At 38.6% G+C, this 25,872-nt stretch overlaps 1 protein-coding gene across 2 annotated transcripts in view; it reads right to left on the bottom strand.

Moving 5' to 3' along the window:
• CUL1 (cullin 1) overlaps positions 1–25,872 on the bottom strand; it is a 107,159-nt gene that overhangs the window by 35,335 nt on the left and 45,952 nt on the right. For both annotated transcript variants that reach the window (XM_019933888.3, XM_019933887.3), the window contains exons 3-7: positions 8,438–8,612; positions 6,204–6,371; positions 3,065–3,115; positions 2,718–2,808; positions 1,865–2,028 (exon numbers count right to left, since the gene is read on the bottom strand). In XM_019933888.3, coding sequence (XP_019789447.1) covers positions 1,865–2,028; positions 2,718–2,808; positions 3,065–3,115; positions 6,204–6,371; positions 8,438–8,612 — 649 coding nt within the window. The remainder of the gene's footprint in view (positions 1–1,864; positions 2,029–2,717; positions 2,809–3,064; positions 3,116–6,203; positions 6,372–8,437; positions 8,613–25,872) is intronic.

The following is a 25,872-nucleotide window of genomic DNA, read 5'->3' as shown; positions in this document are numbered from 1 at the left end:
GACTCTCAACCACTGCGCCAGCAGGGAAGCCCCCCGGTCCGATTTTAAAAGCAGATTTCCCTGTTTTGGGAGTGCTGACGTAGCTCTGGCCTACGAAGCGGATTTCCTTGTACCAAAGCACTACTACCTTCCTGGTTGTGGAGAGCAGGTAGCTGCAATTCACTAAGTAGTCTGCAAATTGAAAAGGCCTGAACCACGCTTGTGGATGTGTACCCCGATAAAAGGCCCCACTTTTAAAAACATACACAGTTTTAAAAGGATCACCATATATAGTAGAGTTCAATAAAATATGTCTTTATGCAAACTACACTCTGCCAAAATGAAAAAATGAAGTAACAGGCAATGCTTAGATTTAAAACAGATTTGTCAGGCAGCTGTTAGAAACTCTCTATAAGCTGGTTAGGTTCCAGACTGGCACACAAAAGCTAATTTAATCCGTAAGTATACACAAGGAACTATCACTACTCCAAGTATAATACTTCTTCTTCTTTTTTTTTTTTTTTTTTGCGGTACACGGGCCTCTCACTGTTGTGGCCTCTCCTGTTGCGGAGCACAGGCTCCGGACGCGCAGGCTCAGTGGCCATGGCTCACGGGCCCAGCCGCTCCACGGCATGTGGGATCTTCCCGGACCGGGGCACGAACCCACATCCCCTGCATCGGCAGGCGGACTCTCAACCACTGCGCCACCAGGGAAGCCCCCCAAGTATAATATTTCTGAAGCGTTCCACTTTTGTTAGGTTTTGAGGTATCAGAAATTTGTTTGTCAAGGACTTTCAGCTTCAAACTTGTAAGGGCCACTTATAATCACTATCTCTTATGGGAAAATGCACTTGGAATGTCACAAACAAATTGGGGAGGACCTTCTCTACATGGTTAGAAGGGAGAGCTGTTTGTTGCTCTTTCTGACTTACTAACTTTCGATCTCAGCACATGGAGAAAGTGATTCTGCAGTGCATTTCCTCTCCAAGCAAACAGAGAATAAAGGGAAAAAAGCAGGTGTCAGACACAGTCAGCCCCAGACTCCCTGGAGGTCTCCTTGCCCGTCTCAGTCAGCAGTCATAGCCTGTGGGCAAAATCCTGCCTGTAAGTAAACTTATTGGAACACCGCGGCACTCACTGTTTAGATGTTGCCGTGGCTGCTTCTGCGCTACAACGGCAGAGCTGAACAGTTGCAAGAGAGACCACATGTGCACAAGGTCTAAAATATTTACCATCTGGCCCTTCATAGAAAGTTTGCTACCTCCTGACTTAGGTCACTCCTCAGAGCATAAGTCTGGGATACCTGTATTCCCAAGAAGGAGAACGAAGAATAATTCCACTAGAACTTCACTGTAACATCACTTAATGTAGAAAAAGATTTACGATACAGACACCGATCTTGGATTTTTTCTTGTCTAAGACTTTGATCCTGTTCCCTCAGAAGGACTTCTCCTCTAATGCAAACTTGAAGACTGTGTTATATAGATTTTTAGGGGATATTTCAGAAGCAAAAAAGCAAAAGCTTAAAGTTTGCAAATATTTGTTTCTTAAAAACTAGTTTCTCGTTGACGTGAGACCGTGGCTCCCGTTAGATACACATATACATTCTATTGTAGTAGAGACAGTTCAAAACATGAAAGTCATACAGCTATTACGGTTACATCCTCCGATCAGTAAGGAGAACATGGAGCCATGATTATCAAATTAACTTATAAAAGCTCCTTGGTGAACTGGGAGCAACGATCTGCACCTGCTACAGACACTACAGGATAACAGTACCTAAGAAATGACTTTGAAGAAAGTTGCATATATTAAAAAGAATAATTCATCTGAGCAGCAATAACTTTTAACTTAAGCCTACTTTAAGTACTATGTTTAAGCTTACCTTTTTCATGTATTCAGTAACCGGGTTCTGCTGCAAGAATTCGGTGCTCTCTCTGGTATAAAATCTCTCTGTGTCAGCCAAAAACTGAGATTCAAAGGATTCTTTGTACACTGTTAGCGTTGGGCCCTTCGCAAAGGCATCATCTTCATTCAGTCCCAGTTCCACTGGAAGTAAATAGGAACTACATTTCAACTGCCCTATTTTTGGTTATATTTTAAGGAATATACTTAGGGGTGGCATTCAGTTTAAGTTATGCTTAAAAGGTAAGAATAAAACAACAGGGCATAAGGCAAATCTGTTATTCACTGGTAGTAAAGTATACTTTCAATAAAAGAAAAAAGAAAAAAGTCCAAGACACACAAAAGCAAGTAATTCTGATGGATGGCCAGGCACGTTCCAAGTTATCATGAAGTTCATTCAGAGAAAGTTTATATTTCTAAAAGCTTACAAGAAGGAAGAATGCCTAATTCTAAACTTTCAAAGAAATACAATGCTACCTAAGCTTTTGAAATACTGTATTACTTTTCAGATTTCTCAATCTGTTATCATTCGGCTCCATTAATGACACTCTAGCATATAAATCCAGTAATTCAGTATGAGACCAGAAAAGAAAAGAATTCAAATGTCAAATGTCTAGTCCATCAAAATTTCCTTAGGGCACAAAGATCAAACAATTTTTATAATGGGTAAAATCAAACCGAATCACACTGACATAAAGAGAATTATGAGTACCTTTGTAAATGCTAACAATATTCTTGATAATACTAAACTATCTGAAAATAAATCTATTGGAGCATTGTTATGCAATTGTCACTTGATATACAACTGAATAAATTAAAGGGAAATTGTTTACCATAAGACTGTACAACTCCGCTTATCAGTCTTGTATTGATGGTTTCACCATTTCTTTCCTTTTCAATCAGTTTTAAAACAGCATTTGTTACCTTTAGAAAGGATATAGGAAGAAAACATGTAGATTACAGACTACAGTATGTATTGGGCTGGCCAAAAAGTTCGTTCGGGTTTTTAGCCAACCCCACATTATGTTACTACATAGCTCTTCAACATTAGAATCCATTAAATGCAAGATGAGAGGCACCCTTAGGACATCCCAAAGGAGTGAGGAAGACAATGGCTAAGAAATGAAATCTGGAAGGGGTTTCAAAAGGAAAACATGCACACACTCACACAAGTAGGTACCTGTTTATTCAATGGCCTGAAAAGACAGTCTCTCCAAGTCACCAATGCAAGCTGGATGAAAAGAAAAAGGAACAGTATTAAATGGCTGTACTTTTACTATGCTTTTTCCAAAGCTGAAGTCATAGGAAATAGCCTGAATCCTAGATTACATGTATCAATATTTCTAGATTATAAACTTGGTGAAAATCATCATGATGAAATCAGAGAGCCATTCTCTTAACAACTTCAAAAGGTATCAAAGTACAGACGTTTATTAGCTCACATTTTAATAGTTGAGAGAAAAAGAAAATCTGGATTTTAGGAGAACATACATATTAGCCTAAAGGGCAACGGTGGATTTAATGTATAAAATTGTTCTCTGACTCAAATGTATGTTTTGACCTAACACATTTAAGAAAGATTTATCATAGTTTACCATTTATCATAGTTTCCTAATACTCAGTAAAATAAATAATAGATCTTAAATATCGAGTAAGTTCTGTATGTTTATCATGGTGTTTTATGTTACATGGATGCATACAACTGTAAACGCATCAAACTGTACATCTTAAATGAATCAGTTTATTATACATAAATTATTCAAATTTCCCATTTTACTAGTATGTGTGCGTATGATGCATTTTTAAAAGTTTTGGAACTTCTCAATAGAGGTTATGTCAGAAAGTTACTGTAAAATGTTCCCCCAAAGGGAAATGTTACAATTCATATATGGTTTTTAAACTGTTGAGAAAGGTATTATTCAGTTAAGTTCAAACTCAAATTTATAACAATTTAACACTCAAATACAAACTGCTGAGAAATTAATTTAAAGGTAAATGCTATCAGTCTTATTTTCTGCCAAATTTAACCATAGATAAAACTGGGTTTATGTAAGATAATACAGTTCTGAAAAGGTTATGTGTAAATTTAATTTACAAAATGAAAAAGTTTCTACCAAAAAAAGGGCAATCTGAAAGCACTATTTAAGAGAAAAATATTTTTAGTAAAGCATGAACAATATATACTCAAGTACTACTAGAATAAAAAGGTTATTTCAGAATTAGGAATTATGCTACCAAAAAAAACTCCGGGAAGAAAGAGTCTTATTTTTCAGGAAAAATACACCCTGTGGGGCGCGGTCTGAAGGTAACTCTCCCTGTGCAAACTGGCCGCTGCTCCTCTTCCCACACTCCTCAGACCTGTCAGTGCAGGGGGAGGCAAGGCAAACGCAACGTGTGGCCATCAACTTCCAGTAAAGATACTGCACCTTTCAAACATTTTTCTAAGTTAAGACAGCACTAGGCAGACCTCATTTGACTTGGGATAATTCGTCACTTTGAAGGAAGAAAGGCAAGATAAGAAAGCAGGACTGAAGGTAAACCAGAGAAAGTTCAGGACAGGATTCAGGGAAGAAGTCCTGCTGAATTCCTTTAACGTGTTAATAATGGAATTAGTTTACGCGCTCTGGTTGACTGGAAAGGAAACCCACAGCTTTCTATAATTGAAGAGAAAGACAAAATTATCAGGGAAAAAAGTAGATCTTTATAGTTCATGACAAAGCCTCCCCGTCTTCTGGAGAGTCTCGAAAATGCAATGAGGCATCACTGCACAAGAACTGTTCCATGTGTCAACTGATATTCGAGCTTTAAATGAATTCAACAGGCTCCCTGCGAGAGCAGGCAAAGGAAATACTGTTTCTAGAGAGACGTGTTAACTGGCCTTTGCTGTGAGTTATGGCTGCGTATTGCATTTCCAAACTGACTACAGCATTTAGGGATGTAGAAACTACGAATTTTGAAAGTAAAAAAAAAAAAAAGGAAGAAAGAAAAGGAAAAAAAAGCAGTCAAATCTTGAAAACAGTACACAAAAAAGTTTAAAGACTATAATAATTTTGGGGAGTATGTGATGTTATTATAGCGCATCTATATGGTGTTTTAGGTCAAGCAGCCAAGAGGCAATCAACGAAAATCACGCTGATTCCTACACTGACAACTTTCAGTCTCGAGAAAGCATCTGTAAGTGGAAAAGAAAAGGTGGACTACAAGAGACTCAAATCAAAACACTAAACCTAGAAAGTTCTGTTAAAATTATATAACAAAGTACCATTATGAAGCAATAACCGTTTGGTATAGAAACTGAGCTACACAAATAATAAAATAATAAAAGTGTGTCATGCATCTATGGCACATTTCTTTTAATTAAATTTGCCAAAAGCAAAGCAACAAAGCATTGCTATTAGAGCAACATTCTTGGATATGGAGATAATCTCATTATGCAGAACCTGACATTTTAACACCACTCGTTCAAAAAAGGTACTGTCTGTATATCTGAGAGCCTACTATGAACAGACAGACTGTTCTGTTGTTCTGAGTCCTCCCTTGACTGGTTCTCAAACTCGACAGTGCATCACCTGGAGGGCTTGCTAAAAACACTGCTGGGCCCCAGCTCCAGAGTCTCTAGTTAAGTCAGTCTAGGCTGAGGCCCAATTACTTGCATTTCTAACAAGTTCCCAGGTAATACTGATGCTGCAAGTTTGGAGACCACACTTTGAAAACCAGTGAGCCTGGAAAAAGCTCCCTTGACTGAAGAAACATACTAATGAAGGTGATTTAACAATTCAAATTTTGCCTCTTCAAAATTTATTTCCATGCAGTCTTAAAAAAAAACCCTCAATTCTGAATTCTGTTAAGTGTCATGACTCCTATTACTTCGTATATTGAGTGGGTAGAGTGGAATTTCACATCACAGTCCCCTCCGTGAAGCAGTTTCCCAGACCCCAGAAGACCGTGGATGGCTGATCACTGAGGCTCGAGTCCCAAGCAAGGGACCCGCTTTGCCTGCTGCGGCCGGGATGCAGGACTTGCTGTGCTAAAACGGGGACAGCTCCGGGCTCAGCCTGATGGTCGGTCAGATAATTGAAGAAGAAACTTTTAATAAGTAAATGCAGAAGCGTGCAGGCTGTATTTTAGAACTCCAATTACTCATCCTTCTCTTTTCTCGCCACAAAATATCTAAGGGCCATTTATTGATCAATTAAAACAAAGGGAGTTATAGCTCACCAGTCTGAAAACTGCTTACTATTTGCCTAGATCTCCTACTGGGAAGGAAGATGTGTCCCTAAGAAAACACACATCTGAAAGGTGTGTAAAAACAATCTTACGGAGTAGATTTCATAGATTCCTTTCCGTCCTTCGTCACACTCGCGGCGAACCCAGTGTCTATTGAGGTAGGCACAAATCCCATTCAGCACCTTGCTTGAAAACCGGTAGTCTTCCCACTGTTGAGTGTAGAACTTCAGGACACTCTCATCCATCAAATCTTCTCCGTCCTAAAGACAAGTTCACTAGAGCTTTAAGATGACTAATTTGTCACATGATAAATCAGAGATAAAAGTTAACTGAAACAAATCTATTGCATTAGGATACACTGATGTGTATGGCTTCAGATGGGTTCTTTGGATTATTCTGTATACAAAACATGCTCATTTACTATAAATTCTCACAAGAAAGTAGCTCATGAGGATTAGACTAAAGAGAATTTTAATGGAAATTCTTTGATCTCAAACTAGAACATTTTTCATGGTATTAATATGCATATACATTCATAAAAAGACTGAACTTTTTAGAATATGAGGGTAATTCCTTTATATTAACAAATGAGGAATTCACCTCAACTTACTCCTATTTTTGATATTTTCTGTTAAAAAATTAATTAAAATGTCCAATTAACAATTTAGACCACGGGGCTGATACTCTTCCATTTTTTAATGCATCTTCTTCATTCATTAAATTTACTTAAAAATTATAAAAATCTATAGCTCTCTGTGGTAATCTGCTGCATTTTTGTAAAAATAAAGTATACAGTATAATGGTGCAATATTTCTTCTTTAACCAGGCCTCACGAGGAAAATGTTCATTTACCAAATTATTTTTACTGAAATGTCTACAACTTAAACCACAAATTTTTATTTGAAGGACAGTAACTTGAAATTTTTTCTTACGTATTAATGACATCTACAAAGTTAGGTCTTACCCTTTAAAAATGGGGCATTAAATTGCAGTATAATTAAAACGTGCCGTAGCAGAAGAGCACTCCAGGGGGAGCTGGGAGAGGGCAGCCCCCTCCATGAACTAAGGGCCTGGGGCCGTCCCTGAACTTCTCAGAAGCTCCATAAATACACGCTGCACGAGTGATCCGACAAGCCACGTGAAAACCTGACCGTATCTGGATACAACCAAATCTGTGTTCATTTAAATAACAAGAAACGAACCCGAACATGTAAAGCTAAGCTATTCTGGATTATAGTAGATGACCATTTTTAGAATGCAAAAAATAATATCGCTGATGGCATGGCTGTCAATACCTTTCAAAACACAATACACTGTTCCTCACTTCAATACTAAAAAAGAATAATTAATTCCAGTGTTCACTTTACAAAGTGTTGTGAATAAAAGCAAGGAGGACACAGTGGCTTCATCAAGACTGCTTAGGAACGTGGAAAATAATACCATCTTAGTCACGATTTGTGGTCAGTCGATTATGGTCTGTTAAAATGATGTTAAGTTTCCAATTACCTTGTAAAATATATTAAGAAAAACAAATGTGGCATGCTGAAGTTTTCTGCCTGTTATCTGTGTAAATAAAAAATCTTTCAAGTATATACACAGAGTGTGCAGACTTCCCAGGGTACACACCCTACATAATGTGCGTAGCACCAGATGAAGAAGCCACTTGCCCATCCTGTGGCTGGATGGAAGGCATCACACTGCCTTTGCTACAGAGGATGGAGACTGAGGAAGAAAAAGGCAGAAGATGAAGGGGAAAAACCACATCACTGTCCAAGCAAAAGGCTCAGAGCAGGAGGAATGAATGTTCGTGGCGAAACCCACCCAGCCAAGGGCACAATTTCCTTATAGTTCTGAAATGTACCACAAGGCCATGTAGAAAAGGCAAGAACACATTGGAAAATGTGATTACCAAAGGCTGGGTAACCTTACAGTCTTTTATACATTTTGATACAGAACAGCACATTGGGTTCAAAATACAATACAGGTAATCTGACTTCATAATCATATGCTTTAAAAAGGTTCATCAATCTCTAACCACCAAATACCAAATGGTTAGTAATTGAAGGAAAGTACTACTATGGTGAAAGGCTATCAAAAACTTCTAATTTAACAAATCAAAGAACAGAATATGGGCTTATGAAGATTTCATCTTCACAATAGGTAAATGACTAAGCAAGAGCAAAACATCTTCAGGCACACGTCAATGCCAAAAACAATGAAACAATGACAGTGAAAGATTTAACTTATCAATAGAATCATTATTTCACTACCTTTTCTGTTTTTACATTCTTTTATAAATGCTCAGTATACATATAAAACATCTTACCTTCAGAAGATTTGTCAAGTAATTCTTCAAAAATTCTTTAAGCCGTTTGTACAATTCCAAGCCAACAAACTGAGCTCCCCCCGGCGTCTGCCCCTTTTTTGATTTAGAAGGAGGGACACCAGCCCCTCGAGCCTGGTTTGACTGGTGAACACTCGTGCAGTAGTTATAAACGTGACTTGGAGAAAAGTCAAGGAAATCAACAGGCATCATCAATGTCAACAGTGATTAATACGAACATATTTTCTTATAAGATACTTCAGTATCAATGTTTCCCATGTATCAACCAAAACCTGTTAAAGTTAGAGTGGAAAAAAGATCCCATTCACACACCAATAAAGCTAAGAGTCAGCCAGCCAAGGAGGATGGAACATCCTGGAGGAAGGTCACCAAGAAAACTCTGGACCTTCAAGATCGTCTAATGCCATTACCTTGTGGAAAACTGTCCTGAGAGTATATTAGAAGGTAAGAAAAGAACTGGCAAATGTACAAAGAAAAGGTTGCAAATGAAAAGAAAAAAAGCAACTACCTACTTCAGGGAAAACAACAAGCTATAACCATAGTCTATTATAATGCTTAGCTATGAATATTTCCAGAAGCATATGTCATAAATATAAAAATAACCAAAACTTTAAAATTATCTGTAAGTGGATTTAACCAAAGCTACCCTCTGAGAATGAAAAATGAAAAGCAGAAGACACGGCAGTGAAAGAGACGGAGTCCTCTATTACAACTGAAAGTCATGGATGCCTAAAGCTGGCCAATCAGGAAAGAGCAGGACCCAGGCACTACGGAGAGAGATGGAGATGTGGTCTCTCTTTTTTTATATAACCTTTAATACTATTTCAGCTTATCTGCATATTCTTTACTTGGATAAAATTAATAGAAAGACACCAATACTGATTCAGACAGAAAGAAAAATCATGAAACAGAATATTCTGGTGTATTTAAGAACCTGCTATATAAAAACTATTTCAAGTCAGCGGATAAAGATTATTGAATAAATGGCATTATAGGTGATTTCAAAAAAATTTCATATTCCAAAATATATTACAAACAGATTAAGAACTAAAATATACAAACTGAAACCATAAAACAAAGAATATACACACAAATACTTTCTTGATCTGAGGTTGGAGAAGGCCTTTCTAAGCAAAGTCATATAATCACTTCATCTGAAATTCTGTAACTATTTTAGTAAGAGATATCTTAAAGTTACTACCTTTAATAAATAAAGGTAATTTAAAACAATGTGAAAAAAATTAATCTCTAAAGAAACAAGGATTCCAACAGAAAATCCAAAAGCTAAAAGAAATACGTATTCGTAGCCAAAAACCTAAAAAACCCCTCAATCTCAGTGGTAATCAAAGAACTATGCCATAAAACACTGACTCATTTTATTAAATATTTCAAATATAGACAGAATCACAGATTATAATACACAACAAACTCTTGCAAACTCATGACCTAGTTTGGACAAATCTTATTACATTCCCATGCTTGTCTCATTCCATCCAAACCCCCCTCAACTTTTCAGTAAATGAAATGATACAGAGTATACCTGACACACTACGAACTCTTCCCTCATCGCACTCTTCCTCCCCCTTTCCCTAGGGGCAAATGTCCCCGTGATTTGGTGTCTAACATTCCTATGAATGTTTTATATTTTACTGTGTAACAATATATGAAATTATTTTGCATGTTTTCAAATTTTAGATTACACAAACTGTAACACGTTGTACATCTGCTTCTGCCAATTTGTTTCTGACAACATTTGAGATAGTTACAGCTGTATGTAATGTACTGTATAGTACAGATTTATGATTTATCCATTCTCTCGTTGCTAGACCCTGCTAACGATCTTTTGGCAGGTTCCAAATTTTGGCATGATTTTACTGTGTTTTCTTTTAAATCTGACATTTCTAATCCACCTTGGTTAAAACTGTATATAACATGAAGAAAGGTGATTTTACATTTCTCTGCATAGAAAACCAACGGTTCACAAACCACATATTAAATGGTCTTATCCTTTCCTGACTATATGTATTGCTACCTTCTAGATAACTGTCCATTTCAATAAACTTTTCAAGTACACGGCCCAGTTCAGTCTTCTTTTAAAAAATGCCTGCTAATTTTATTGTCCCCCTTTTAAAATATTTTTATTATTAATTTTGCCAGAGGCTTGTCTATTAGTCTTTTTAAGGAACCAGTTTGAGATTTATCCATTTTCATCACTGTACCTGTATTTCTACTGTTTCCAATCTACTTCTTTCTTTACGTTTGCTCTCTTTCTATAAATCCTCGTTTGGTTGCTTAGCTTTGTAATTTGTCCTCTTTGCTCTTTTTAATATAAGCATTAAAACCTACAGACTTTCTGGGCTTCCCTGGTGGCGCAGTGGTTAAGAATCCGCCTGCCAACGCAGGGGACGTGGGCTCGAGCTCTGGTCGGGTTACATCCCACATGCCACGAAGCAACTAAACCCATGTGCCACAACTACTGAGCCTGCGCTCTAGACCCCGCGAGCCACAACTACTGAAGCCCGCATGCCTAGAGTCCATGCTCCGCAACAAGAGAAGCCACTGCAATGAGGAGCCACGCACCGCAACGAAGAGTAGCCCCCACTCGTCGCAACTAGAGAGAGCCCGCGCGCAGCAACAAAGACCTGACGCAGCCAAAAATAAAAATAAAATAAATTTATTTAAAAAAAAACCAAAAACCAAAAAAAATCCTACAAACTTTCTGCTCTACACCTCTGTGGCTACATCACCTAAGTCTGATATGTATTCTCCTTATTCAGTTATATTTTCTTTTTTCCATTGCTAGTTGTCTTGATTATAAGAGTTTAGAATTTTTTAGATTTCCAAAGTGTTTTTTTTTTAACCTTTAAAAAACCCTTTAATTTCTTTTTAAAATTAATCAGAGAGTGTTATCTTTTGGATAGTTTCTTTAAAATATGATGAGTGGGCTTCCCTGGTGGCACAGTGGTTGAGAATCTGCCTGCTAATGCAGGGGACACGGGTTCAAGCCCTGGTCTGGGAAGATCCCACATGCCACGGAGCAACCAGGCCCGTGAGCCACAACTACTGAGCCTGCGCGTCTGGAGCCTGTGGTCCTCAACAAGAGAGGCCGCGATAGTGAGAGGCCCGCGCACCGCGATGAAGAGTGGCCCCCGCTCGCCGCAACTAGACAAAGCCCTCGCACAGAAACGAAGACCCAACACAGCCAAAAAATAAATTAATTAAAAAAAAAAAAGATGTTTAAAAAAATATATGATGAGACTTGTAGCCGAAGATGTAGTGATTTTTCTTTACATGTGCTTGAAAAAATGTCCACTCTCTAACTGCTGGACACACGGTTTGTTAAAGCAAGCTGGTCACTTTTGCTTTTCAGATGTTCTGTATTGCCAGTGATTTGTCTGTTTATTAACTACTGAGAAATTTTTATTAAAATCCCCCTAACCAGTTATGGGTTTGTCAATGAGTCCTATAATTCTCTAAAAAATCTGCCATATATTTTGAGGCCCTGTTAATAAGTTTACAAATTTAGAATTATATTCCTGATAACTTGTGCTTTTTTATCATTAGAAAGTAACCATGTTTTTTCTTAACAACAGGGCCTTAGAAAGCTATCGTATCTGATGTTAATATGGTTTTTCCTATATTTTGGTTAGAATTCATCTCAAATACCTGTATTCCACCTCTTTACTTTCAACTTTTATATCTCTATGTTTTGGTTTGTCTACTGTGAATCACCACAGTAAGATTCACTTTTAAAATAGAAATTGAGTCAGACAGTCTCTGATGGGCAGGTTTGGTTTTAAGATTATACTGTTTTCTACTGCTATCTCGATTAATTTCTACCACCTTATTTTGCATTTTCTATTTTCATTTTTTTTCTCTGTGCTTCTTGTTTTCTCCCCCTTTCTCTTATATTGGATCGATAGTTTCCTTATTCCACTGTAGTACTTTTGTTATGCTGGAGTTACACATCTTATTCAAATTCTTGTAATGGTTGCCTTAAAATTTGGCATGCATATTTTGCTTTCACCAATTCTGGTAAATTCTTGGGTCATTTCCTCTTCAAACACTTCTGGTCCCCTTTCTATTTTCTCCTAGCTTCTCTGCTACATTTTCATGTCACCTCCTTATCTCAATTTATAACTTCAGTTACTTCCATCACTTTATCTTTGTTCAAACTTTCTAATTTTTCTTGATCTACCTACCACAAGTTAAGTAATTCTCTATCAGCTGTGTCAAATTTGCTACCTTTAATAATTTTATTTTACATGTGCAGATTTTCCCTATTTCTTTAAAAAGATGTCTTATTGTCCATAGTGTTTTGTTCCTTTATCTTCTTGACTCTTTTACACCACTAATTGTTTTTAATACACTTAGAAGTGCTCTCTAAAGACCTTTCTGTTTGAAGTTCTTGAGGCTCTAGTTCTGCTGTTTGTTCTATATGCTGACTTGTTCACGTGGACCGAGACTCTCCTCACTTTGTAACTTTGGGGTTTTTTAAAAACTCATTTTCAGTGGGGCTTTCACATTAATTTCCCAGCTTGGGGAAATCCCCCAGCAAGCTGGCAATACAAACTCAAATCCCAAAGACACCAGAGGTGACAAATTCTCAGGACGGATTCCCCCTCCACTCCCCTCACATGCAGACCTTGGCTCAAACTACCTTCCTAGTGGCCCACCTGGGAGAGTGGGTCGATTATTTTGTTTTCCAGTTCACCTTTTCACTAAAGATTTCCATGGAAACATCAGCTTCTTGGCCGGGCGCAGGCTTTGCTCCTGTTCTGTGTGACCACTGCTTCCAGCCTACCCGCCTCTCACCCAGATCCTCGGGCAGCACAGAGTCTCACTTTGTATCTAGCACCCAGTTCGAGGTGTTTGGTTCTAGGGAATTTTTTAGGTTACCTACTTCAGCCTGACCTTTATTTCTCGGCAATATATTAATCTCTAGCTACTAAATTAACAAAGGTTTTAAAAACAAAACAAAACAAAACAGTCAAACCCAGTGATAGCCAAAGTGCAGGAACATGGGAGCATCTATCCATTGGAGGTCAGAGCACACACTGTTATATTTTTTTCTGGAATATAATTTGGAAATATTCAAAATTCAAGTGCATTCTTTTTGATATAGTAATTATACTCACAAGCATTTATCATAGTGAAATTATCATGGAAGTATACAAATACTTTAATTTAGCTATCAAACTATCACAGCATTGCTGAAGATGATAAAAAGAATTCTAACAACCTACTTGTCAAACATAATTAGTTAAATACACTGTTGGATTCACCTGAGGATACAATATGACGCTTTTAATACTGTCAGAGAATACAGAGTGGTTATAAAAACTGCAATACATTTACCAAATTTCATCTAATCCAAGACTCTGGTCACAATATGTATCATTACTTTAAGTAACACTACGAAAATGCTGCCAATTAGAATCTGACACAGTGCGTTTAGATGGGATTTTTTTATACTGACTAAAAGATTAGTGGTTTAGACTTAAAAAGATTTATCACAACGTTCTTGTAAGCAAATAAAGAAAAGCTGAGAGCAGGCCACAGCCCATAGCCCACGGTGGGGTTTCTTTCTAATCTGCTCCCATCCTGAGCTTGGCTTGATATTAAAAGGTTTTGTTCTTTCCGGCCATACTCTTCAAAATGGTCCTTAATGGTTTGCAGGCTAAGAACAAGGGTGGGGGCGGGGCAGGTAACTCGGCACAGGTGCAGGTAATGAGCACCTGACTAACCAGGGAGCCATGCCGCCCACTAGGGGTGCACTCAGCCCTGGAGTCAAGGAACGTGGGACATGCATAGATCCATACAGAAAGACGTTGAAAAGATAAAAGTGTAAAGCACAACTCAGAAATGAGCATTTCAGTGTGGTTCCTTTGGACATGCAGATAAAGTTTATGTATCTGTCCAGACATTAATAGTCATTACTTTGGGAGAGCAGGGCTAGCAAGGGTTTTTAAAAACTTTTAACTACAGAATTCTTTCTTCTTCACAAAGTATTCTTTGTGCCCAGAACACACACTCTCACCCCACCATTACTTCCTTTCAGCCTCACCTCCTCAAAGAGGACCTGGAAACAATGCAAGGAACCCTGGGCCTCACAGAACAGACTAAACGGCAAAATTTTAATGGGGAAAAAAAAAAAGCCCTTAAAAGCTCTTTTAAAATTTCTACCCACAGTTTAACATTCATTCCCAAATTAGCATCACCCTCACCATTATCCAACCAGGCACCGAAAACATGAGACAGTGCTGACTAGAGACAGTAGTGGCTAGGAGCTGTCCTGCTTTATAAAACTTAGGTTTCCTTCTATCAACTTACATCTAAATTAGATGAAATAACGAAGAACTTATAATAAAAAGCAAGCGTGCTATGATCCACCCCTCCCAACCCACAGCAGCAACCGCTTTTAACTGTTTCTTGATTTAGTTCTTCTTTTTCAGGCAAATAGACACATCTTCAAATCATACGCCTGTATTGTCTTTTGACTAATTAATCTTCGCGTAAGTTACTGAATTCCTGCCAACAGAAAACCTCTCTCGTGGCCACCCCCAACCCAATCCTGCCACGGCAGTGCCCATGTCACTGTGGAGCCTGCGGGAGTTGCCGCTGAAACTTCAGGTTCTACTTAAACTTTGGTTCTGCGATCAGTACCAACGTATCTAACCACGTTTCTGTGGGATAGTAACGATAAACTTGAAAAAGTGTAAAAAGAACTGTCTGAAGGCACCAGAGAGCAACCAAAAGGTGGCTTATACTGCAGAGTATCCTAGTCTTGGAAGAAGGGAACGGCACAACCCAAGCCTATAGACCTAAGAAAGGAAAATGAGACGCACTCAAGAGAAAAGCAACAGAGACCAACCTGGAGGTGACCTGTCTCCAAATTAGGAGACAAGGATTTTAAAGCAACTATTATAGCTATACTCAAGGACACAAAGAAAAACAGGCTCGTAACAAATGAAAATTAATTGCAGTAAAAAACAAACTATGAAAAAAAAACCCAAATAAAAATTACAGAACTGAAATACATATTACCTAGAATAAGTTATTTAGTGGATGGGCTTAAGAGCAGAGTGGAAACGAAATAAGACTCATGAAGACAGACCAACAAAAATGATCAATTCTGAAGAAGAAAGAGGGAAAAAAAAAAAACTGCTGAAAACTAAAGGGGAGAAAAAATATTAAAAGTAGACTTGTAACATACGGCAAAAGAATATCACCACTACAAAGGCCAAATGACAGTGGAATAACATCTTTAAGTGTTGAAAGAAAAAAAGAAACCTATCAACCCCAAAATGCTTTATCCAGTGAAAATATTCCTCAAAAAGGAAGGCAAAATAAAGGTAATTTCAAATAAAATGAAACTTAGAGACTTCACATAGTACAGACTTAAATTCTAGGTAGAGAGGAATTGGTATCAGGCTGAATCTTGGATCTTCAGAAAAGAATGAAGAGCATTAGAAGTAGTAGATATTTGGGCAAATATAAAAGACTATTTTTCTTAATTCTTTAAAATACAAAGAATGATTTAAAACTAAAATTTATAATATTGCCTTGTGGGTCTTAAAACTATTTAGATGTAATATAAAGGATGAGCTTGGGATAGTAAATGGAACACTGCAGTTACAAGGTTTTTCTATGTTTTCTGTGATGTCATTCAATATCAACTCTAAGCAGCATATTAAAAAAGAAATAAAAGGATACATATTGTACTCCCTAGAGCAATCACACACACACACACACACACACACACACACACACACACACACACACACACACACACACACACAGCAGAGGAATAGCTAAAAAAGCCAGCAGATATATTGAAATGCAATTCTGAAAAAATTCAAATAATCCAAAAGAAGAGAGGAAAGCAGGAACAGAGAAATTTTTTTACAGGGCAGAAAAAATAATAAGATGGTAGGCCTAAAAACCAACCTATTAATACTTATAATAAATGTCAGTAGACTGAAACCTACAGTCAAAAGGCAGAAATGATCAGAAGGGACAAAACAGCAAGACCTTTCAATATGCTGTTAAGAGACACAATTTAGATATAAAGACACAGACTAATCGAAAGTAAATAGATGGAAAAAGATTATCATGCAAACACTAAGCATAAGAAGGCTGAAGACGCTACAACAGTATCAGACAAAACAGACTTCAACAAGACAAAGTATTACCAAAGACAAGAGGGACATTTCATAATAATAAAAGGACATAATCATAAATGTATGTTCTCCTAATAGCAGAGCTTCAAAATACATGAAGCAAAATATGACAGAGTAAAGGGAGAAAAAGACAATTCCACAATCATAGGATAAGATTAAAAATCCCTCTCTCAGCAACTAGACCACAGGCGGGGAAGGGGGGAAAGGAGTCATGACACAGACGACCTGATTGACACTATCAATCACCTTCACCTAATTCTATACCCAGTGGATGCTAGTAAACTGTCTCTCTCAAAGAAGAAAAGAAAAAAGCCCCAACTGTAGCCTTAGCAGCTATCTGTGGGGTAAGACTCCCTCCACGGCAGATTTCAAGCTACCAACATGACATTACTGACAGGGAGCTGGGGAGAGATGTGCATAATCATCTCCCACAAGCCAATAGGATCCTGCCCCAGTCTACACCCAACAAATTCACATTCTTTTCAACAGTACATTGTACACTCACCAAATAGGCCGTTTTCTGGGCCATAACGGCCCTCAATACATTTTAAAGGACTGAACTCATATAGAGTTTATTCTCTGACCAAAATGGAATTAGAAATCTGCAACAATAAGCTACCCTGGAAAACCTCTAATATTTCTAACTAAACAACACACTTCTATAAAACCCAAGGGTCAAAGAACAAGACATAAATTATTTTGAACTAAATGATAATGAAAATACAACGAATCAAAATTTGTGGAATGAAGCTAAAAATCCTTACAAAGAAATTGGTACCTTCAAATACTTACACTAGAATAGGTGAAGATGACATTAAGATGACAATACTTCTTATTATTAAGATGACAAATTGATCTACAGATTCAACACAATCCCTATCAGAAGAATCCCAGCTGACTTCTTCGTAGGAAGTGACAAGCTGATTCTAAAATTCATATGGAATTGCAAGGGACCCAAAACAATCTTGAAAAAGAGCAAAGTTGAAGCCCTTACACTTCATGATTTCAAAACTTACTACAAAATTACAGTAATCAAGACAGTGAGGTACTGGCATGGGATAGACACATATATCAATGGAACAGAATTGAGAATCTAGATATAAACCCATGTCTCTGTGGACAACTAATTTTTGACAAGGGTGCCAAGACCATTCAATGGGGGGAAAAATGGTCTTTCAACAAATGGCGCTGGGACAACTATATAGTGACATGCAAATATATGAAGGGGTCCTTTACTTCACACCGTATATAAAAATTAACTGAAAATGGACCAAAGACCTAGAACTAAGAGCCAAAACTATAAAACTCTTAGAAGAAAACATAAAAATAAATCTTCATGACTTTGTACTTGGCAAGGGACTCATATATGACATCAAAAGCATGAGCAACCAAAGAAAAAAATGAACTGGATTTTATCAAAATTTAAGTTTTTCGTGTCAAAGAACACAATCAAGAAAACGAACAGACAATCCACAGACTGAGAGAAAACAATTTATCAATCATTTATCCGATAAACTATTTGAATATGTAAAAAACTCTCACAACTCAATAATAAAAAGACAATCCAATTAAAAAATGGGCAAAGGCTCTTAACAGACATTTCTCTGAAGAATGTATAAAAATTGCCAATAGATACATCATTAGTCATCAGGGAAATGCAAATCGAAACCATAATAAGACACCACTTCATACCCATTAGGATGGCTAGAATCAAAAAACTCAGATGGTAACAAGTGCTAGTCAGGATGTGGAGAAACTGGACCCCTCACACACTGCTGGTGGGAAAGTAAAACAGTATTATCATCCACTTTGGAAAACATTCTGGCAGTTTTGCAAATGGTTAAACATAGACCTACCATCTGACCTAGAAATTCCACGCCTAGGTATCTAACCAAGAAAAATAGAAGCATATCCATATAGAAACCTGTACAGAAGTGTTTACAGCAGCACTATTCATGATAGCTACAAAGTGGAAATAACACACGTCCATTAACTGATGAATGGATAAACAAAATGTAATATCTATATCTACACAGTGGAATACTATTTGGCCATAAAAACAAATGAAGCAGTTATGTATGCCACCACATGGATGCGGCTTGAAAACACGGTAAAGTGGAAGCTGCCAGACACAGAACTAGTCTACTCAGTTCACTATAACACAATACCACAGACTGGGTGGCTTAAACAACAGAAGTTAATTTTCTCAGAGTTCTGGAGGCTAGAAGTGCGAGATCAAGGTGCCAGGGTTGGTTTTGGGTGAGGCCTCTCTTCCTGGCTTGCAGATGGCTGTCTTCTCCCTGTGTCGTTGGAGAGAGAGCTCTCTGGTATTTTTTCCTTTTCTTATAAGGACACCAATCCCATAGGATCAGGGCCCTACCTTACAACCTCATTTATGCTTATTTCCCTAAAGGTCCCATCTAAATACTATAAAACTGGGGTTAGGGCTTCAACATATGAATTTTGGGGGGCATACACTTCAGTCCACATATTATATGATTACATTACATAAAACGTTCAGAATAGACAGATCTATAGACCGAAAGTAGATGAGCATGGAGGCGGGGGACTAAGGGAGTAATAGCTAAAGGGTACAAGGTTTCTTTCTGAGATGATGAAGATGTTCTAAAATGTGTGATTGAATATATCTGTGAATATACTGAAAACCACTGAAATGTACATTTTAAATGGATGAATTGTATGGCATGTGAATTGTATCTCAATAAAACTGCTATTAAAAAATATTCAATGTAATCCCAATTGTAATCCAGAAACTAATAGAGTAGAAATTGACAAGCTGACAATAAAACTTATAGAGAAATGCAAAGGACCTAGAATAGTCAAAAATCTTGGGGTAGGAGAACAAAGTTGGAAGACCTATACTACCTGACTTCAAGAGTTTTCATACATACAGTAATTAAGAAATTACAGAAAAATGAAAACACCAACCAATAATCCCACATAAATATAGATGTAAACATATTGCACAAAATAGAAACAAATCAAATTAGTAGTATGTCATTCCTTTAGGATGGATACATATCAGTGAAACAGAATTCTAGAAATAGAACCTACTTATATTGTGACTTAGTTTTAACGAGGGCACCAAAGCAACACACTGGGGGAAACAAATGACGCTGGAATAACTGGAGAACCACATGGGGGAAAGATTAACCTCAAGCCCTACCTCACACCACACACAAAAGTTAACTCAAGATGCATCACAGACCTAAATCTAAAAGCCCAAACCATAAAGCCTCAAGAGGAAAACACAGTATCTTTGTCATCTAGGCAAAGGTCACAGAGGATGATACTTGTAAAAGAAAATAAAACAAATTAGGTTTCCTCAAAATAAAAACAACCTGCTCACTCAAAGACACCATTAAGAACAGGAATAGCAAGCCTCAAACTGGGAGAAAATAGTAGCAAGACATATCTTGATAATATGATGAAATGCTGGCATCCTAAATATATTAAGAACTCCTACAACTCAATAATAAAAAGGATATTAACCCAAAAGTTTAAAAAAAAAAAGTAAAAGACTCAGATGCTTTACAAAAGACCACATACAAATGGTCAACTAGCATATGAGAAGGACTCAACATCATTAATCACTAGGGAAATGCAAATTAAAACCAGGAGATACCACAACACTCCCACAAGAACGGCTGAAATTAAAGAGAATGACATTCCGAGCAGATGTTGGCAAAACTGTAGGACAACTAGAACTCAGAAACATTGCTCACATGAATTCAAAATGATACAACCACTTTGGAAAAATAGTTGGCTAGTTTCTTATAAAGTTAAACATACTATTACCATACATTCCAGCAATCCCACTGCTATGCGTTTGCCCAAGAGATATAAAAGATCTCCACTTAGATGTTCATAGTAGTTTTATTCATTACAGCCCAAAACTGGAAACAGCCCAGGTATCTGTCATTAGAAGAATGAATTAAGAAACTGTCATATTCATACAATGGAATATTACTCAGCAGAAAAAAAGGGGGGTAGGGAAACTACTGCTACTTATGATAACATGGCTAAATCTCAAAAATATTGAGTGAAAGCAGCCTTACATGAAGTGGTTCACACTTCCTTTGCACCACTTGGTACATACTTTCCTTTAGATGAACTTCTAGGACAGGCCAAACTAATCTATGGTGGTTACCTTGGGGGAGGCCAGGATTAACTGGGAAGCATTAAGGAACTTTCTGTGGGGATGATTATGCCCTGTAACTTGGTAGGGCTTTGGGTTACTTGGGCAAATGTGTTAGTCAAAACTTACCTACTGGAAACTATAAACAAGTATCAAACTCCAATGATGTAGATGCCTAAGCACTTAGGGAGAAGTGCATTGATGTCTACAGCTTACTCTGAAATGTAGGAAGTAAAATGGATGGATGGATATGGGAATTCAGGATAGACAGATATGTAATTAAGCAAGTTCAGTTAAATGGGTCTTCACTCTAAAATTCTTCTGACTTCTTTGTATGTTTGAAATTTTTTATAATAAAAGGTTGAGGGACTTCCCTGGTGGTGCAGTGGTTAAGAATCCGCCTGCCAAGGCAGGGACATGGGTTTGAGCCCTGGTCTGGGAAGATGCCACATGCCACGGAGCAACTAAGCTCGTGCGCCACAACTACTGAGCCCGCGTGCCTAGAGCCCGTGCTCCGCAACAAGAGAAGCTACCGCAGTGAGGAGCCCGCGCACCGCAACGAAGAGTAGCCCCCGCTCGCCACAACTAGAGAAAGCCTGAGCAGCAACAAAAATCCAACGCAGCCAAAAAATAATAAATAAATAAATTTATCAAAAATAAATAAAAGGTTGAAAACTCCAAGAGAGAAAATAACATATAACAACCTTCAAAACAAAACATAAAGAACACTTGAGCCTCTGATGTCATTTGCTAAAGACAATTAGACATGCTTTATTACCTAAAATCAAAAGCAAAGATACAAAACCAGTCATTCGTAAAACTGCTGAACAAATGCCTGTGTACCACTTTGGTCCTTTTATTAAGACTTACTGTAATAACGGTGCTCCCGGCTAATTACATTGTGACGGGCTAATCACTTAAGACAGGTGGTCAGACTCCAACTATTTCAATATTTGAGGCTGCTAAATTATGTTCATTTCCCTTAACTGTGCCCCTCTTCATAATGACAGGCTTAGGGCTTCTGATATGCCTTACATGCTACTCTTGGTAACTGAAGGCTGGGTTCCTTCCACTCAACACACTTATGGTCTTAATTCCAGCAGCAATTGCAACAGCTCCCCAGTCTTCTAGCTTCAGTTTAGACAGACTGCTCTCTAGACCCACTGGGCGACACTAACCCAGGAACTGCATCCTGTTCTCAAATTCAGTCCACAGGTTGTTGGATATCTCTTAATTCTCTGTGCACAGAAATTGTGGGATCGATCTTTTCTTCCTTTATTATCTTGGGCACTAGAGATATAGCACCTTCAGGTCTGGGAAGTTACTTTTCACTCTCTATTAAAAATATTATAAATTCAAAAAAATCTTCTTCCCCTGTTTTTCTCTAGAATTCCTAACAGTCAGATACTAGGCCTCCTGGGTGACTCCTGTCTGCAAAGCTACTTGTCCTTTTATTTTACTTTTTACTGTCCTTCTAGGTCTTCAATTGTTCTTCTTTTTAAAATCTCAGTTACCATTTCAAATGTGAGTTCTTTTCTCACAGCATCCTGTTCCTAACTTACTGTCATAATGAGAAGCTTCTCATATCAGACAATGTTACTTTTTAAAACATATTCTTCTTTTCCCTGTATTATCAGTTTCTTCCTGTTCCCTTTTATTCTTTGTGTGTGTATTCTGTTCTTTCATACAACTATTAATCCTTAGTACTAATAACGATAAGGTACTAAAAAACTAACTGGAAACACCACTGGCCTGAGTGAGGCTGGTGGGCCACAGTTCTGAATGGCTCACCTTTCATGTCAATAAATGCATTTATTTTTCAGGGCTGTTCAATTTTTCCAGAGCACTGTTCTGTCTCTAGCATCACCACCAGTATTCTGAATATATGGAATTAGGGACCAATCACTCTAAAGGCCAACTTTCTATCATAGCCACTGTTGTTGCTTCCTATTCGTGACAACCTCTGCTAGGCCTCCTGTTCCCAAGTTTCTGCAGCAGTCCCATTCAACGTGTTCTACGTAGAAGCAACAAATCTTCTGCTTGGGATGCAGACTCTTGACTACCATGTGTTCTATACCTGAGTAGAGGGAAATGACAGGCTTTCAATTTCACGGATTCTGAATCCATCCCTCACCTCCCAAGCACCGCCCAGTCTCACGCCTCCACCTTCTGCCAAACCGGAGCCTTCAGGTCCCAAGCTTCTCCAGTCCTGCAGGGCCAGCGGTGCTCTCCTCTGGGGATGTACCCTGTAAAGCGAGGCTTCCTATACCCTGGTGATCAGTACTGTGACTCTATCTGCTTTTCATTCTCCAAAAAAAAAAAACTGTTAAATTCTCATCTATGATGTCTGTTTTCTTCCATTCTTTGTCTTCATTGATTTAAAAATTATTTTACTATCATTTTAGTGATGTCACAAACGAGAAAGTCAAAACATAAATTTCATCTTCAACCAGAAGCCCAGAAATTTGCTCCTTTTGTTTCCTGTTTCTACCCTAGTTCAGAACTTACACAACATCACACTTGGATTACTAAAACCAAGTTGGTCTTTCTGTGCCTTTGATATCTTTCCTGTTTTAATCCCATCTGGTTTCCAGATTCATCCTCCTAAAGTCATTAGTTATCAAGTCATATATCCATCTCTATGGACCCACAACACTGTAAAACAAACAAACAAACTCATTTACCTGGTATTCAAGGTTCACCAGAATCTGGAGTCACTCTTTATTAAAGCCAGTTAAACTAACTTGGGTAGCCATTCTTACAGCATCTATTCAAGCTGACCAGCATCCTGTTCTCTCAAAGTGCTACTTCCCACTTTCACGTTCATCTTTCTCCCTCCAGCAAAACTCTGCAAGACTTTCATCCCTTTGTTTCTCCTTATCTATACTCATCCTTTGAGGCCCACTTAATCTCTACTAGTTCTTGAAACTTTCCAACCTTGGAAGTGTCAGAATCCTTCTCCCTCCTCCTCTGAGCATCCCCTCTGTACTACCCATCATAATATACTTCCTAATTCATGAAACGGGACCATCAAATATTCCGTCACACACACACATCCCCCACCACCCACTTCACTAGGGATTTGAGATAGCTTATGCGAAGACCTGAAACGTAATAGAAAAATAAAAAATACAAGCCCAAATAATATTTACAGAACACAAAAATAAGATTGGATACAAGACTTCCCTGGTGGTGCAGTGGTGAAGAATCCACCTGCCAATGCAGGGGACACGGGTTCAAGCCCTGGTCTGGGAAGATCCCACATGCCGCAGAGCAACTAAGCCCGCGCGCTGCAACTACTGAGCCTGTGTTCTAGAGCCCGCGAGCCACAACTACTAAGCTCGTGTACCACAACTACTGATTCCCACGCACCTAGAGCCCGTGCTCCGCAACAAGAGAAGCCATTGCAATGAGAAGCCCTCGCACCACAACGAAGAGTAGCCCTCACTCACTGCAACTAGAGAAAGCCCACGCGCAGCAACGAAGACCCAATGCAGCCAAAAATAAATAAATTTATTTAAAAAAAAAAAAAGACAGGGCACAAAATTATTGTGTGTATGTCAGCATCCTAAAACTTACTTAAATAACCATATGCATTATTAGAAATGCACATGTTTCACATCTGGAGGACTACCTGCCACAATTAATTCCAGTTTCAGAGTATTTATCTTCCGCATTTCTAATAGCATTTAAGTAACAGAACTAACTGTTAGGGCAATTCCTACTCCTGACTATAGTACAAATATTATCAAAGGAATCAAGGAAAAATGAATTTTCCTATTGTCTCTCTAAAGACGTCTGTTTCCAGAGCACTGAAGAACAACTACAAGTGCTCAGATATAAGCTAAAAATGGTATCACGACGAGACCATTTCTCACACTCACGGGGAGGATTCAGAGAAAGTGCTCTGCAAAGACTGATGACCAGGGAACCATCACAGGTACATGTTTACTTACACTTGGGAAATGCTGTTAAAGGTTATTTCTAAGTTACATACAAACACTCGTTTTCTGTACGATGTATGTGTGTGTAGGTAACACTCAGACAGATGTACCCAAGACAGCAGTGCAGGGACTTCCCGGGGGCTGAGAGACATGAACGACATGTGGATGGAAAGAACTCGTACTTTTCACTGTGTGTCCTTTTAAACATCTAGATTTTACTACAGGATTATTTGTCTAAAAAACAAAAATTATTAAAAAGCCCCCAAATGGGTAGTTGCGCCTGACTGTGGAAGACTTCAGCCCGAAGCTGGGCTATGCCTCATAGAAGATGCTGGCCTGGGGGCCCATGCTGGCTGTTTTCCTGAAGAGGAAACTGACACAAAGTTTATCGGGAAGATAGCAACCGGTGGATGCTTCTGACGGAGTCGTGAACGCCTTTCACAAAAGAACAGCACCAGCTGCGCTCTGAGCCCAGGCTGCGTCAGCAGAAAGGCGAGACCCACGGCCTCCCACCTAGATGGACCCACGGAGCTCTAATGATGTGCAATCTTCACTTTGTAGTGTTTTATCTTGGCTTTAAAATCAACTGTGTGGGGAAATGCTATCAGAAAAGGAAAAAGCAGACTCCTAATGTGTATCAGAAGCTACAGGGAGGGGACTTCCCTGGTGGTGCAGTGGTTAAGAATCCACCTGCCAATGCAGGGGACACGGGTTCGAGCCCTGGTCCGGGAAGATCCCACATGCCGTGGAGCAACCAAGCCCATGTGCCACAACGACTGAGCCTGCGCTCTAGAGCCCGCGAGCCACAACTACTGAGCCTGCATGCTTCAACTACTGAGCCCATACGCTGAGAGTCCGTGCTCCGCGACAAGAGAAGCCACTGTGATGAGAAGCCCGCGCACCGCAATGAAGAGTAGCCCCCGCTCGCCACAACTAGAGAAAGCCCGCGCGCAGCAACGAAGACCCAACGCAGCCCAAAATAAATAAATTAAAAAAATTTTTTTTAATTAAAAAAAAAAAGAAGCTGCAGGGAGAAGTCGTCTGTGCAGGGGACCGGCCCTCCACACACGTCACTGGTACGTCCCGCGTGTCACCTGGACGGGGAGGACCAGCCGGGCCTGAGGGGGGCTC

This window comes from Tursiops truncatus, chromosome 9 (genome assembly GCF_011762595.2).
Source record: "Tursiops truncatus isolate mTurTru1 chromosome 9, mTurTru1.mat.Y, whole genome shotgun sequence".
NCBI classification, from domain to species: Eukaryota; Metazoa; Chordata; class Mammalia; order Artiodactyla; family Delphinidae; genus Tursiops; species Tursiops truncatus.
The sequence above is the reverse complement of the archived record's forward strand: the minus strand, read 5'-3'. Positions and strand labels throughout refer to the sequence as shown.